The following is a 15,940-nucleotide window of genomic DNA, read 5'->3' as shown; positions in this document are numbered from 1 at the left end:
ATGACTTTCTCACATACGATTATTTGACGTTATACAGAAAGTGCAAATCAAATCAATCAAATAAAATAACTAAAAAGGCTACATGTGCATTCAGTTGATCAGCAGTTTCTAGCCATGCAGCCTTTCTCTCTGGTTTTATGACAGTTGTGCTTTATAGTTATTAGTAAAACATTTAAATTTCACAATATAAAATTGCTTTTTAAAGCATTAAAAAAATCACTCAATTAAAAATGAAAGTAAATAATATAAAAAATATTTTATTTTATATAATAAGAGGAATACACATTAACTCATTTGAGCTAGTAATTAGGGCTGTATTAGCAAGCTTACATTTGATTTACAGTTACTGCTATCATAAAAATGCACTTATATGTAGAATTAAAATTCTGCATGTGTCACATTTAATGTACAACAACAAATATTTTAGCAGAATGCATAATTTATTCAGAATTATTACGCAATTATTCTATTTAGTTGCATCTGTTTAGGCTGTATGTGAGCAGCAGTGCTCATTCACTCAGCCTTGCCCACTCCTGACAGCAAAATTGATATATTTGCATGACTTTCTAACATTTTCAGATGAAAAATATACCTGAGGCGTGTCAGTTATGCACTGAGAAAAACAAAATGTCTCAAATGCATTAAATGGCACAAATATTTGCTGTTTGTCGTGGTGGATTGATTTGTAAAAGTGAAAGTCATGACATTTGCCAAGTATGGTAACCCATACTCAGAATTGGTGCTCTGCATTTAACCCATCCAAAGTGCGCACACACAGCATTGAACACACACCCGGAGCAGTGGACAGCTATAGATCCAGCGCCCAGGGAGCAACTGGGGGTTCAGTGCCTTGCTCAAGGGCACTTCAGTTATGGGTATTAAGGGTGGAAGAGAGCACTGTTCATTCACACCCTCCCACCTACAACTCCTGGCAGCACAGAGACTCAAACCTGTGACCTTCATGTTACAATGCCAACTCTCTAACCCAGTGGTTTTCAACCTAGTGGGTCGCGGCGGTATTGCAGGTGGGCCGCCAATTACTATTAAAATAAATAATAATTTTGTTAATATATGTAAAAATGTCTAAGTAATAACATAAATAATTTCATATATAAAATTAAATAACAAAAAAATAATATTAAACTGTAACTATGCTTTCACTATTCGAGCTTGGTGATTAGTTTAAGAATAAACCACCAATTAAAATTTTTGCTGCATATGCTACAGAACAACAAATTCAAACATGCATATATAGCTGTCAACATGTTCCCTCCTGACTGCTTGCTCCGCTGTCTGTCTACCCGCTGCCGAGCTCTGGCTGGATCTGGTTTTCCCGTTTTGCTGAGCGGTGCCAGCCCAAGTTATTTTCGGTTATTTGCCAGTTCATTCTAGGGCTGTGCGATTAATAGAAATCGTCACAAAATTGGCGATTTCTAAATTTATAGCACGATTTTCTGGGGCCCTGACCTCCCGCAGTATGCTATCCGATCCAATCAATCAGTATGCAACATGCCTAGCGCGAGAACAGAACAGACCGGGCATATGCCTAACTCCAGTTTCACACACTGTCTGTGATGCGCCTTTTTTCCGAGCCCATATTAACGGATCAGAGCGTTCACTCTCCACGTGGTAAAAGGCTAGAAATAAAAACGTGCGAAAATAATTCATATCTAACACATGCACATAGAGAGAGTTGTGAGTGCACAGGACGCAGTTTAAGTGAGAGGAGACATGCGAGAGCAGTGTGTATCGGAGCAACCACGTCTGGTTTTGTGACAGAGCAAAGGAAATCTGTAAACAGAGATTCGCACTCGTGCATTATTTTAATGTGCTTTCGCGTTACATTAATGCACTCTATCTGCTGCTTCTGCACCGCTTACACATACTGTATACTAGTGTTGTCAAAAGACCCGGTACTTCGGTACCAAGTCGGTACTAAAAAAAATGTAAATGTGGCGGTACCAGGTTTCTTTAAGTACCGGTAGTACCGAGGTCCCGTTCAAACCCGGTTCAGCGATATGATTTCCGCGAAGCAGAAAACGAGGACGGAATCTCAAAATCCAGTCATGAAAATGAAACTTACATTTTAATATGGACAGTCATGGAATTTGTCAAAGTTAGCATAAATTAATCCAATCAAATCTCCATATGGACCAGTATCTGTAAATGTTAAGCCACAAAAGTTGTTTGAAATATGAATCCATGTTCTGCATGTCTCTGTGAATTAATGAATGGCAGAGACGTGCGGGTTTGTTTACTACATATAGACTGAAGCACATGACGCTTGCATTAATTTCAGCATCTGAACTTCAGAGTTCTCTCTCCATCAAGCGATCTGAACTTTTCAGTTCATCTCAATGGACGCACAGCGCATCTGTATTTGATGCTCTGTAAACTCTTTGTGAAGGCACACGACTCACCGTCGCTTTACTGATAGCGCTGTTTCTCGCACATGCAAAGAGAGAGAGAGAGAGTCTTACCACACTGAATCGACACGCTATATGTAAACTATTCTTTGTTGTCTTCTCCTGTCAAAATAATGGAGTTCATTTAGAATTATTCATATTCATTTTCGAACAAGCAGAAGACACAGAGCCGTTAAATATGAGAGTTGCGACACTCTTTGATCTCGCCTCCACGCTGTCACATGGTTCATGTAGCTCTCAATAGTTCCAAACAACGGCTCTGAGAAGACATACCGGTTTCTCCGGTAGTGGGCGGAGCTAATGCGCAAATGACAATTTCATTGGCTGGCGCTGATCTATTTCAGCAAATCAGTTTGACCGAACGCAGACAACGTCATTAATATTCATAAACCCAGCAGCTCATCAATTCATAGTGCATTGTATTTACATTAGTATGATAGTAGAATTAGTAGTAGTATTATCTTTTAATAATAATTAATATTATCTATTACTATTTTTTTTAAAGAAACCCTCAATGACCAAAAATATCTTAAGCATCACCACCAGTCTTAAGTTCAGTTAAAATGACAAATATGCATTCATTAGGCCTAAAAGTAAATTGTTACATAAAGGCATTGTGCTAGAAATATTACTATTATGTAGTAAAATGTATGTGATACTGCTACTACTGTTGAAAAAATTTATAAAATTTATTTTTTAAAGAAATAAATCACAATATTTCTTCCATGTTTTAATTTTAATAGCAAATCCCCTTTATTTACCAAAAATAAAATGTTTAAATTTCATAAATTAAAAGACAAATTAAATTTGGGTGAAACCTGTTTACTGTTTTTCATAATTATATAACTTGTAGAAAAACTTTAAACACAATTGTAAATAAGTATAAAGAATGGCATTGGTTTTATTTTTAGTGCTAAAAAGTTATTTTTTTTAATTAGCATATTTTTGTGTTTTGCTTTGGTTCAGAAATTGGTACCGAGAACCGTGAATTTTCACTGGTATCGGTACCGAATACTGAAATTTTGGTACCGTGACAACACTACTGTATACGCACTGCAAACGGAGTACATGTGAACCTGTATAATGTATAACAAATCTATTTCAACACCTGAGGAACAACTACAATTAATGAGCAAAAAAGAAAAAAATCGAATTTGCAAAATTGATCAAAGAAAGCGCGATAGATTATTATTTTTTTTTTGCAGTGGGCCGCGCAAACATATGTGTTTGGTTGTGTGGGCCGCGAGTTGAAAAAGGTTGGGAACTACTGCTCTAACCATTAGGTCACAGCTGCCCCTGATTCATGATTGACATTATGGGCTGCTTCAAATGCACTTCAAATTATCCTTAATCATTGAACCTGGATCGAATGAGATTGTGTGAACTTAAATAGTCATTTATGAAACCGCTTTAGTCACAATTGATTTTTTAGGGTTTTTCAAAACAGGTTTTGGGCTTTAATCCATGCTTTTCTTGGCGTCTTTTATGAAACAACCCCCAGGTTTTTTTCATAGCACCACAACGTCAATTTCCTAACTTCATTATGATGAAGATTCATCATTTCCAGATTCATCACTTCCAGAAATTAGTCCAATCACTGTGGTGTCATATTCAAATTTTATAATGTGATCGGAGGAGTGTATGGAGGTGCAGTCATAGGTATAGTGGCAAAAAAGTAGTGGGCTCAGCATACATCCATATGGTAAACCGCTGCTGAGAGTTAGAGTGGAGGAATGGTGAAGACCGAGCTTAACACACTGAGGACGTTTAGTAAGAAAGTCCATAATCCAGGTACAAAGGTGAGCAGAAAAGCCCAGGTGAAGGAGTTTCCTGATAAGAATGTCCGGTATGATGCTATTGAGCGCAGTACTGTAATAGATAAAGAGCATCCGGACATATGTACCTCTGTGTTCCATGTGCTCTTGAGCTTTGTGGAGTGCTGTAGCAATGGCATCCTCTTTAGAACTGTTGTCCCTATAAGCATATTGGTAGTGGTCAAAAGTGGAAGGGAGGCTGGCTTTAATGTGCTTCAAAACCAGTCTCTCTAGACACTTTGCAACAACAGATGTAAGTGCAATTGGTCTGTAGTAATTTAAACTATCTGCAGCAGCCTTCTTAGGGACGGGAATGATAATGGCTTATTTAAGGCAGGCAGGTACGATGGCTTGTGACAGGGACAGATTAAAAATGTCTCTAAAGACAGCAGTATGTTCGTAGGCACAGGCCTTGAGTACCTTTCCAAGCACTCCATCAGGGCCTGCAGCCGTTCTTGTATTTACTGACCTGAACACCTGTCTCACCTCATATTCCTGTACAGCCAGTGTCAGGGTGCCTGTAGCACAAGATGTATGTTGGAGTTTAGACAAAACGGGCAAAGAAATTCCTAGCTCCTGTGCCAGTGATGTGCTGGTGTTACAGCTAGTGGTGGCACTGCCCTTGAAGTTCATAATGTGCTGAACTCCTTGCAACACCTGCCTTGTGTTGTTGCCAGAAAGAAGGTGTCACGCATTTCAAAACCTTTTAAAAATGGCACGAAAACAGCAAAAATCAACAAAATTATAAAATACATCCATCGGCATGCTCACAGCTGTTAAACAACAACAGAGAACAAAACAGTACTGATGAAGTGGATATTCACAATATACTTAAAATAGCCTACACAGCAAAATCACCAGTGTTAATTTAACACTCTGAGTGTGGACTCATATAAACACTGAAGCAGTGTTAAAAGTTACACTGAAGCAGAGTTGAAGTTAATGAGATAATTAAGCAGTTAATTGAGTTATGATTGACCATTATTGAAGACACCTGATGTTAACAAGCAGACTCACCAAAAAAGAAAACCACAATTTGTGTGTCACCATTATAGTGGTCAGTGTTTTCTTTAGTTGGGATCTTGACCCTTCAGTTATTTACTTTAGACTTTGTGGGCTGTGGTAACTGAATTATAACATACAGACCAGAGCAAAGGCAACCATGTGTGCTATTGATTGTGGTTTGAGCTATTTGTCATGGAGTGACCTGAATGTGTGAGTTCAGGTTTCTTTACTGTATACATAAAGTGGAAAAAAAAGAGATAGCAATTCAGCATTTTTGGCATAATATGACATGTTTTTAAAAGTAAGTTCTACATAAAGAAAAAATTATTTAGTTTAGACACACAGACATCAAAAACCAGCGTGACCATCAAAAAAGCATGTTGTAGCCAATAAAAACACATTCATGGCTCCCATCATCCATTGCTGCATGAATAAATTATGAGCTGAACTGTCTTTTTAACTTTTTATTCTAACTATATTTCATTTTTGCTGTTTTTATGTGAATTTTTAGTATCTAGTTTTGTGATGTTCAGAGTAGATCTGTATGAGATTCATACGCTGATTCTTGTTATCTGTGTGTGCCTAAAATAAAGACTCTTTAATTAAAAAAATAAATAAAATCAGAATCACTTGCAAGAGATGGCTACAAAATGTATAGAAAATGCAGACATTGTGCTTTCATTGTGGAATCAAAGCGTTTACAATCAATAATGGAAGTTTTATTTAGAGAAAACACTGTAAATTAGTTAAGTAATTCAGGTCAAACAACGATTACATTAAAACATAATCATCACCACCCGATGACTCTTGCTCTTGGCTTGTCAAACAAATTTTAAAAGTAAAAAGCCACAAGCCAAGATCACAACTAAAGCAAACACTGACCACTATAATGGTGACACACAAATTGTGATTTTCTCGTTTGGTGAGTCTGCTTGTTAACATCAGGTGTCTTCAATAATGGTCAATCATAACTCAATTAACTTCTTAATTATCTCATTAACTTCAACTCTGCTTCAGTGTTACTTTTAATACTGCTTCATACTGTTTATATGAGTCCACACTCAGAGTGTTAAATTAACACTGGGGATTTTGCTGTGTACTGTTTGTGCGAATGCTTATTCATTTCACTGCATTTTTTTTTCAGATAGCCTCTCAATAAGTAGCATTTTGTTTCAGTTATTTGTAGGTGTTGCTATGGAGTTATTAAAGAGATAGGGAGGAAGAGAAAGAGCATGTTTTATTATTTTAGTCGCTTGCGTTTAAATTTAAATAAAAAGACTTTAAAAAGTCTTGTGTGTGAGAGAAATGTGCTGTCCACAGATCAGAGGTTTTTCAAAAAGTTTGATGCCAAGGGTCCGCAAATATAATAATTCCCTTCAGGTCTGGTTTTATGGAGGTGCTAAAGATAAAGCTGTAATACTAACATTGGCAAAACAGATCTACCCAACTACCCAGTGAATATTTGTGTTTGCATTCTAGAGAGAGTAAAAAGTTTTCATTTACAAGGTTTTTCCTGCCGTTTAGAGTTTAATTTAATTCATTCAACGCTATTAGTTATGCAATCTTAGGTATTTTGATACTGTTTGTTTTACTGATGGAGGAACACAATATATGATTCATATGGCTCAAAATAATGATTAATCCATTATTAGTGGCATGGCTAGTTCACTTGACAGAAATACGGTACAGACATCTTAATTGCTGAAATATTTGCAGGGCAAATGGACAGCTCATATCAGCCGAAGCACTCATGGTGTGCACACTGCATACAGCCATACACCTGCAGGCATCACTGTCTCAGGGTTCTTCAATCCTGCTTCTGGAGGACCACTGACCTGCAGAGTTTAGTTCCAACCCTACCTATACATTTCTAGCAATCATAAAGGTATTGATTGACATTTTTGGGTGTTTGATTTGGGTTGAAGCTACAGCACTTGGGTTGAAACTCTGCAGGACAGTGGTCCTCAAGGAGCAGAATTGAAGAACCATGCTATATCTGAATAAGAAGGATCCTAAATATGGGTATATGGTTACCGCATTTAGCAGCTTTTGCTTGAGCAGGGGAGATCACAACAGGATCTTGACACATAGGAAAATACAAAAGATTTATCAGTGTTGGGTCATTCCAATAAAGTGACCATCATTTAACACTACTACATACAATTTTATCTCACCCCCTGCCTCAGGAAAGAGTCCACCTGCGCCTGGTACACCACCAGTACCAGTAACACCAGGACCAGCACATAGTCAAACCACGAATAAAAACACATTTACAAGTCAAAAAAGTGTGCCATCAGCTTTGCTTTCTTTGAGATTATTGGTTGACTGTGTAATACAGTATGGAAGCCTCAATTACCCATCAGTCAATTATTAGCCTGATAAAAAATCAAGGTAATCAGTCAATGCACTCACCATATTTCACTGCTTTAGCTTGAGCTGGTGTAAAAACACCCACACCTGCTCAGAGAGAACAATTACAAAAGTTGCTTCAAATTTAGGAAACAGAAAACATGTCATAGTATTGAGTTCCATCTCATGCCCCATGTAAGGATACATGCCCCATGTGCATTGACCTCAGACCTATTGCAAGGTGTCTTGACATGCAATATTTGAAAGAACAAAAAAGTACACTTTGAAATGACATATGGGTGAGTGAATTATTTCTTTAAAAGCTAAATTATTTAGCAAAATGATTTTTCACCTCCTGCCCCTGGATAAAGTCCAACAGCACCACCTGCTCCAACACCACCTAAACCAGCTCCAACACCCAAGAAAATATGTAAACACTAAACTATCCACTTGAGGAAATGGCTTGCATTTCAATACAGACTATTTCTTTAATATAAAAATGTTTATTGTGGTTTTAGGATATTGCAAATTAAATGTATCCTTACCTCCTGCACCAGGGTAAAGTCCCCCAGCACCACCCGGAAAAGCTCCGGCCGCACCAAAACCAGCTCCAGTACCCGACGAGTAGACAAATAATGAACTGTTAATATTAGCTCTTGCAAAAGAACACAATTGTGTACAAATGACTGAAGCCCCATCTCAATTTCTTTGCTCCATGGATAAAGCTTTGGGCATGTGGCCTTTAAAATAATTTAATAAATTATTATTACCATATTTAGCAGCTTTGGCCTGTGCAGCAGACACCCCTAAAGTCCCAACACCTGCATACAGAGACAGCAGATCAGCTACTGGTCATGCATTTGCAGTGCAGGTGTGCATTTGCAGCCATAGAAAACACAATTTTAGTAGCTTGTCTAGGGTGAATCTCATGAAGTCAAGATCATGTGTGGGTATTATTTAAACACACAATCTGGTTAAGTATATCCCATCACATTAATGGTTTTGAGTAAAAATATGACATGTTCTTTACAGATTCGCCCTCTAGTGTACAGTATTACAGTTATTCATTCATAACAAACCAGTCCCAGTCGGATAACCCGGCTTAGATCCAGCTCCTCCTTTCCCACCAGGGAGCCCAGTACCTCCACCAAAACCACCATAACCTTTGGCATAGCAGGTGAGAATCATCATGCAAGCTCGTACATTTCATAGACAAGGTATTCAGCACATGCTTGTAATGGAGGTCGGCACTGCAGCCTACCGTATGGAAGTTTACCACCAGTATAGGGTAACCCAGCACCTGTGGAGACGAGTCATGATGTAAGACTTGTATTTATCAAGCTGTTATGTATGCATGCAAACTTAGTTCAATTTAAATCTTTAACAAATATCCTCCTCTTTAAACAAGCCTTTTGCTTGCCTCCCCCTCTATGTTATGTTCGTAAATGTAACAGAAGAAATACTAAAGATATACAGAAAATACTGTGTCATGAAATGTGATGTACAGTATACATAGCAAAGCTATCAACGACAGTAGTGCTAGGGGAGAACTAACACCTGGTCAGTGTTTGACCAAAGATTACATAGATTAAATACTACAGATAAAACTGCAAAAAGTTAGATGATAAAGAAGAATCTAAATTATTTCCATTGATGTATGAACTCACTTTGTGAAGCGCTAAACCATTGAAGTTGACCACACATTTTTATCAACATTGTATCCTGTTTTTATCAGAACAAATGTGAAAGTTTGGAAAAGCTATGTTCCACTAGAGGCTCACATATTAATACTGCAATCAATTTCTCCTAATTTCACTGGATGTATTCCTAGTCCATGATTAAGGTTGATAACGCGCCGATAAGAGAGACGTGAAAATATGTACTTTACTTCAAGCTACAAATGGAAAAATGGATGAAAATATTTGTTTGTGAAGACTGATAAAAATAATAAAATGTTCCACCTGGGGCTTTGGGAGATTTGAGAGGGTATCCATGAAATACTCCTTGTTTCAGTGGTCCATATCCACGCCCACCTACAGCAAAAAGATCACTTGTTTGTATGTCAATAGACAACGTCAACTTTTTAAACACAGCTTTTGTTCAGTTTTGCTTCCACACTATCCAGATATTATTATTAATATCCGGTTGCTCTATGCTCATGTACAGTCATGGCCAAACGTTTTGAGAATTACATAAATATTGGAAATTGGAAAAGTTGCTGCTTAAGTTTTTATAATAGCAATTTGCATATACTCCAGAATGTTATGAAGAGTGATCAGATGATTTGCATAGTCCTTCTTTGCCATGAAAATTAACTTAATACCAAAAAAACCTTTCCCCTGCATTTCATTGCTGTCATTAAAGGACCTGTTGAGATCATTTCAGTAATCGTCTTGTTAACTCAGGTGAGAATATTGACGAGCACAAGGCTGGAGATCATTATGTCAGGCTGATTGGGTTAGAATGGCAGACTTGACATGTTAAAAGGAGGGTGATGCTTGAAATCATTGTTCTTCCATTGTTAACCATGGTGACCTGCAAAGAAACGTGTGCAGCCATCATTGCGTTGCATAAAAATGGCTTCACAGGCAAGGATATTGTGGTTACTAAGATTGCACCTAAATCAACAATTTATAGGATCATCAAGAACTTCAAGGAAAGAGGTTCAATTCTTGTAAAGAAGGCTTCAGGGCATCCAAGAAAGTCCAGCAAGCGCCAGGATCGTCTCCTAAAGAGGATTGAGCTGCGGGATCGGAGTGCCACCAGTGCAGAGCTTGCTCAGGAATGGCAGCAGGAAGGTGTGAGCGCATCTGCACGCACAGTGAGGCGAAGACTTTTGGAAGATGGCCTGTTGTCAAGAAGGGCAGCAAAGAAGCCACTTCTCTCCAAAAAAAAAAACCTCAGGGACAGATTGATCTTCTGCAGAAAGTATAATGAATGGACTGCTGAGGACTGGGGCAGAGTCATATTCTCCGATGAAGCCCCTTTCCGATTGTTTGGGGCATCTGGAAAAAGGCTTGTCCGGAGAAGAAAAGGTGAGCGCTACCATCAGTCCTGTGTCATGCCAACAGTATAGCATCCTGACACCATTCATGTGTGGGGTTGCTTCTCATCCAAGGGAGTGGGCTCACTCACAATTCTGCCCAAAAACACAGCCATGAATAAAGAATGGTACCAAAACATCCCCCAACAGCAACTTCTTCCAACAATCCAACAACAGTTTGGTGAAGAACAATGCATTTTCCAGCACGATGGAGCACCGTGCCATAAGGCAAAAGTGATAACTAAGTGACGCGGGGACCAGAATGTTGAAATTTTGGGTCCATGGCCTGGAAACTCCCCAGATCTTAATCCCATTGAGAACTTGTGGTCAATCCTCAAGAGGCGGGTGGACAAACAAAAACCCACTAATTCAGACAAACTTCAAGAAGTGATTATGAAAGAATGGGTTGCTATCAGTCAGGATTTGGCCCAGAAGTTGATTGAGAGCATGCCCAGTCGAATTGCAGAGGTCCTGAAAAAGAAGGGCCAACACTGCAAATACTGACTCTTTGCATAAATGTCATGTAATTGTCGATAAAAGCCTTTGAAACATATGAAGTGCTTGTAATTATATTTCAGTACATCACAGAAACAACTGAAACAAGGATCTAAAAGCAGTTTAGCAGCAAACTTTTTGAAAACTAATATTTATGTAATTCTCAAAACGTTTGGCCACAACTGTACTAACCACCACCCAGTACCAGAACCTGCCCTCCACCAGCAGCTATGGGAAAAATTCAGTCAGTCATAAAGGTACAGTATGGTATATAATTTATTTCACTGCAATGACTGATGCCATTTTCATTGAGACTTCACCTGATTTAGGTTTGACTCCAGTTCCTGTGGCTACACCAGGAAGAACACCCCGCCCATTGAATCCTGTAATCATTTAAATCCAAGTGATCAAGACCAAATGAAGGATATGTGTGCAATTTTAATTTGGTGTTTTATACAAATGACTGATTAGCAGGCCTGCTCTAAATATGTGAACACAGAAAACTCCACAGATGTATGCAGAAATCATTTAATTTCTACACATGCCTTTGTTCATGAGATGTTTTGGCTAATTTGATAATGGCCAAAATATATTCTATGCACCAATGCACAATATACATTTCATGTGTTATTGCTGTCTGTTTCTATGCCAGTATTGTAGTCTTCTACATTGTGTTTCTTCATTTAGGTCAACTGCGTTTATGGAGGAGCAAAACTCTGAGGTAAACCTTGCTGAGCAAGACAAAGAAATTAAAGTGAAGTTAAACAATGCTCAGCTAGCTACCCGAATAATCCATTGCACAATGTGAAGGTAACTCTATCGCCCCTTTGAGTGTACCAAGAATTTGTAGGTTTGACTAATTGCATACAATATGTTTCTGGCCTAAGTGTGTAGCATCCTCAGCTCTGTTGAATATGTTTTGCCAAGTGTAGATCCATTTCACAGAATCCAGCATATGTTCCCCACAATCCACACAATAAATGTGAAAAATGTTTCCAGATTCCTTGTGGGCCTTGTGGCCATATTAAAGTATATAAACAGAGGGAAATAACAAACCTTGTCCAGGAACAAGACCTCCTTGATATGGTCCAGGCACTCCCACTCCTGCAAAAAAAAAAAAGATTAAAAAGTAGATCTATAATCATTTCCATTTTTACATGCAAATTAAAAACCCCACATTTACCTGGCACTGGAGCTTTTCCAGCCTTTGCTGCTTTTCCGCCAGGTCCAACCACACCAGGACCCAGTCCTTGTCCCCCAGTCTGAGGAATCACAAGACCTAACAAACAATTGAAAGATGAGACTATCTTAGACCGGACTATCACTGCTTGTTAATTAGGCGAATTTACTCAAGCCAGTATTTGCTAAATATACAGTATACATTCACTGCACCTGGAAGACCAGTACCAGTTCCTCCTGCACCTGGCCCTGAACGGACACAAACACACACATTCAGTCACATCACTAAACAAATGGGTGCAAATCTAAACTGCATATATTCCATGTGTCTCCTCAGTGATTTAGTTTGCCTCACTTGCTCCATTCCTCTGATATGAAACAAATCATCTTATCTGATTTCAGTGCCTGGAAACTGAGGTTTCAGACTGTTCATTCATTTGTTTAACCCTTTTCCAACCGATATCAAACACAGAAGAACAGACATTGCATGCTGCTTTTAGATTCTGCCAAGGACACACTGAAGTAATATGCTGGCTTTCAGTACATGAACACCACCAGGGTCCCAGAGGGGATACATTTGTTGAATTGGCTCATGATCTAAGGCTCCTTAATTCAACTTCAAGCCAACTGGAGTACAATGAAAAGTCATAGCCACATGAACAATAAAAGAGCAACTTATTTGTTAAGGTGTTAAAAAGGGACTTGTATGATCTCACTGTATGAATGTTTCCTCTGTAAATGAGGTCCCCACCTACAGTACTTTTTCCATTTAAATTCTTCCCAAAAGATGTTTAATTTACAATGTGTTTGTAAACTGGAAATTATGGACTCCGAAAAAATTTATATTACCTTTAGCAGGCTTTCCACCAGCACCTGAAGCAAGAGAATTAGACTTAGAAGAGAGCTGTGTAGTTTTTGTTACTTAGCCACTTAGAAAATCCAAATCATCAATACACTTGTTGAATAAATGGCACCTCCAGGAAGACCTCCTCCAGGTAGACCTCCTCCAGGTAGCCCAGTGCCTAAATGAAAGACTAATGGTTATATGGAATTACTCCACTGCACTTTAACCATTGCTGTCTATTCATTGGATGGTAAGCACCTGATTTAGCCGGTTTCAGACCTCCAGACACTGGGTAAAATCTTCCAGCACCACCATATGTGCCATAAACCCCATAACCACCTACAATAGAAGAGACAGCAACGAATACAAACTGTATTAACATGATTCATTTTCATTGGAATATTTTGGGTTCAGTACAACTTTTCAACTATTTGGTAACACTTTATTTTGAAAGTCCACTTTATTATTTTACTACCTATTAGTAACTTTGCAACTACATGTCAAGTGGCAGTTATAAGAGTATTAGTGGACTGTCTGTATAGTATTTGTTAACATTTGGTTTCAGTTGTCCACCAAGAGACATTCTACTGACTACATGTGATTTTGCAAGTGTTTTTTTTACTAATCCTAATGAAGAGTAGAGAGAGGACAATGGCATTATAGGGAGCAGCATGGAGGCTAGCACATATCTAGCAATGTAGCAAATGTTTGTCTATATATACAGGTGCACTTAAAAAAATTTGAATATCATGGAAAAGGTCTTTATTTTTTTTTTTTATATATCCATTGCACACAAACTTTTTTATTATTTTTTATTATGATGGTTATGACAGCATAGGGGGGGGAATTAATTATCTCAAAAAATTAGAATATTCCATTTTTAGCTTGATTAATTTGATTAATTTCAGAATAAATACTGGGTACCTCTTGGGCTAGTTTAGAACATTCAACCACAATTATGTGAAAGACTACTGACTTGACAGTTGTCCAGAAGACGATCCTCAATACCCTCCACAAGGAGGGTAAGCCACAGAAGGTCATTGCTGAAATGGCTGGCTGTTCACAGAGTGCTGTATCACAATATATTCATAGAAAGTTGACTGGAATTAAAAAGTGTGGAAGGAAAAGGTGCATAAGCAACAGGGATGACTGCGGCCTTGGGAAGATTGTCAGGAAAAGCCAGTTCAAGAACTTGGGACAGCTTCACAAGCCGGAGTCCATGCATCAAGAGTCACCACACTCAGACATCTTCAGTAAATGGGCTACAGCTGTCACATTCCTAGAACCAAGCCACTCCTGAACCAGAAAAAAAAAAAAAAAACCTTCAGAAGCATTTCACCTGGGGTAAAGAGAAAAAGAACTGGACTGTTGCTCAGTGGTCCACAGTCTTCTTTTCAGATAAAAGTAAATTTAGCATTTCATTTGGAAATCAAGGTCTGGAGTCTGGAGGAAGACTGGAGAGGCACAGAATCCAAAGTCCAATGTGAAGTTTCTGAAGTCAGTGATGATTTGGGGTGCTGTGGCGTCTGCTGGTGTTGGTCCATTGTGTTATATCAAGTCCAAAGTCAATGCAGCCATCTACCAGGAGATTTTGGAGCACTTTATGCTTCCATCTACAGACAAGCTTAATGGATAAGCTGATTTAATTTTGCAGTAGGACTTTAGCACCTGCCCACAGTGCCAAAACAACTTCCAAGTGGTTTGCTGACCATGATATTACTGTTCTTGATTGGCCAGACAATTTGCCTGACCTGAACTTTACAGAAAATCTATGGGGTATTGTGAAGAGAAAGTTAAGTAACATATGAGAAACAAAAAATAAAGGATGAAGGCCGCTACCAAATCAACCTGGGTTTCAATAATGCCTCAGCAGTGCCACAGTCTGATCACCTCCATGCCACACTGCACTGAAGCAATCATTTGTGCAAAAGGAGTCCCAACCAAGTTTTAAGTGTATAATTTAACCTGCTTTTGGAGATCTTGAACATTTCTGTTTTGTAAACCTTTTTTTTTTGATTGATCTTTGGGAAAATATTCAAATTTTTTGAGAGACTCAATTTTTTTATTTTCCTTAGCTGTAAATCATAACCATCAGAATTAAAACCAATTTTTAAATTTTTAGTTTGTGTGTAATGAATCTAGAATATAAAAAAGTTTGCCTTTTGAATTAAATTACAAAAAATAAAGCACTTTTCCATATTACATTTTTTTGAGATGCACCTGTAGTGACTATTGTGACCACTAGTATGCCTCTCTATAGAGCATGTGAATTCATAACTTTGGATAGTGGAATAACAAGTTAAGAGTGGTATCTAATGGGAAGGATATCACAAATTAATCATTATGAATTATGAAGATGATCTGCCCCAATCCCCAAATGGCTTGGATGGTAAACACTATGGAGTGATTTAGCAATGATACTGGGAAGGGCTGGATGGGAAAGAATGAAGAGAGGGAGAGAGAGAGAGAGAGAGAGAGAGAGAGAGAGAGAGAAGAAAATATTTTTTGAAAGGAGATTGAAAGTAAGGGCTCAGAGACTACAGTGGAACTTTTTGGCTAAGGAGTTAGCGTGATTAAAAATTATTGCTACTTTGTGTCCTCCTTCAACACGGAAACCCTAAACAAATGAGGTCATGAAGTTTGCATCCGTATTTTATGGTAGAGGGAGGAATACAGGAATGGAAAGGATGTGCAGTAAAATGCTTTCCTTGTGAGTCTTTCTGTTGCCTTGTTGCCATTATAAATCTGAGAGTGGCTTTAAAAGGCCTCTAAATCTGGATGTTTG

At 38.3% G+C, this 15,940-nt stretch overlaps 1 protein-coding gene across 1 annotated transcript in view; it reads right to left on the bottom strand.

Moving 5' to 3' along the window:
- The window catches only part of LOC132123269 (elastin-like), a 71,007-nt gene that overhangs the window by 2,066 nt on the left and 53,001 nt on the right, over positions 1 to 15,940 (bottom strand). Inside the window, exons 5-19 of the mRNA XM_059533831.1 lie at positions 13,414 to 13,494; positions 13,286 to 13,333; positions 13,161 to 13,184; positions 12,525 to 12,560; positions 12,316 to 12,411; positions 12,189 to 12,236; positions 11,453 to 11,515; positions 9,556 to 9,627; positions 8,856 to 8,894; positions 8,674 to 8,757; positions 8,365 to 8,415; positions 8,140 to 8,202; positions 7,947 to 8,003; positions 7,658 to 7,702; positions 4,661 to 4,758 (exon numbers count right to left, since the gene is read on the bottom strand). Coding sequence (XP_059389814.1) covers positions 4,661 to 4,758; positions 7,658 to 7,702; positions 7,947 to 8,003; positions 8,140 to 8,202; positions 8,365 to 8,415; positions 8,674 to 8,757; positions 8,856 to 8,894; positions 9,556 to 9,627; positions 11,453 to 11,515; positions 12,189 to 12,236; positions 12,316 to 12,411; positions 12,525 to 12,560; positions 13,161 to 13,184; positions 13,286 to 13,333; positions 13,414 to 13,494 — 905 coding nt within the window. The remainder of the gene's footprint in view (positions 1 to 4,660; positions 4,759 to 7,657; positions 7,703 to 7,946; positions 8,004 to 8,139; positions 8,203 to 8,364; positions 8,416 to 8,673; positions 8,758 to 8,855; positions 8,895 to 9,555; positions 9,628 to 11,452; positions 11,516 to 12,188; positions 12,237 to 12,315; positions 12,412 to 12,524; positions 12,561 to 13,160; positions 13,185 to 13,285; positions 13,334 to 13,413; positions 13,495 to 15,940) is intronic.

The sequence above is a fragment of the Carassius carassius genome, chromosome 41 (assembly GCF_963082965.1).
Source record: "Carassius carassius chromosome 41, fCarCar2.1, whole genome shotgun sequence".
NCBI classification, from domain to species: Eukaryota; Metazoa; Chordata; class Actinopteri; order Cypriniformes; family Cyprinidae; genus Carassius; species Carassius carassius.
The sequence above is the reverse complement of the archived record's forward strand: the minus strand, read 5'-3'. Positions and strand labels throughout refer to the sequence as shown.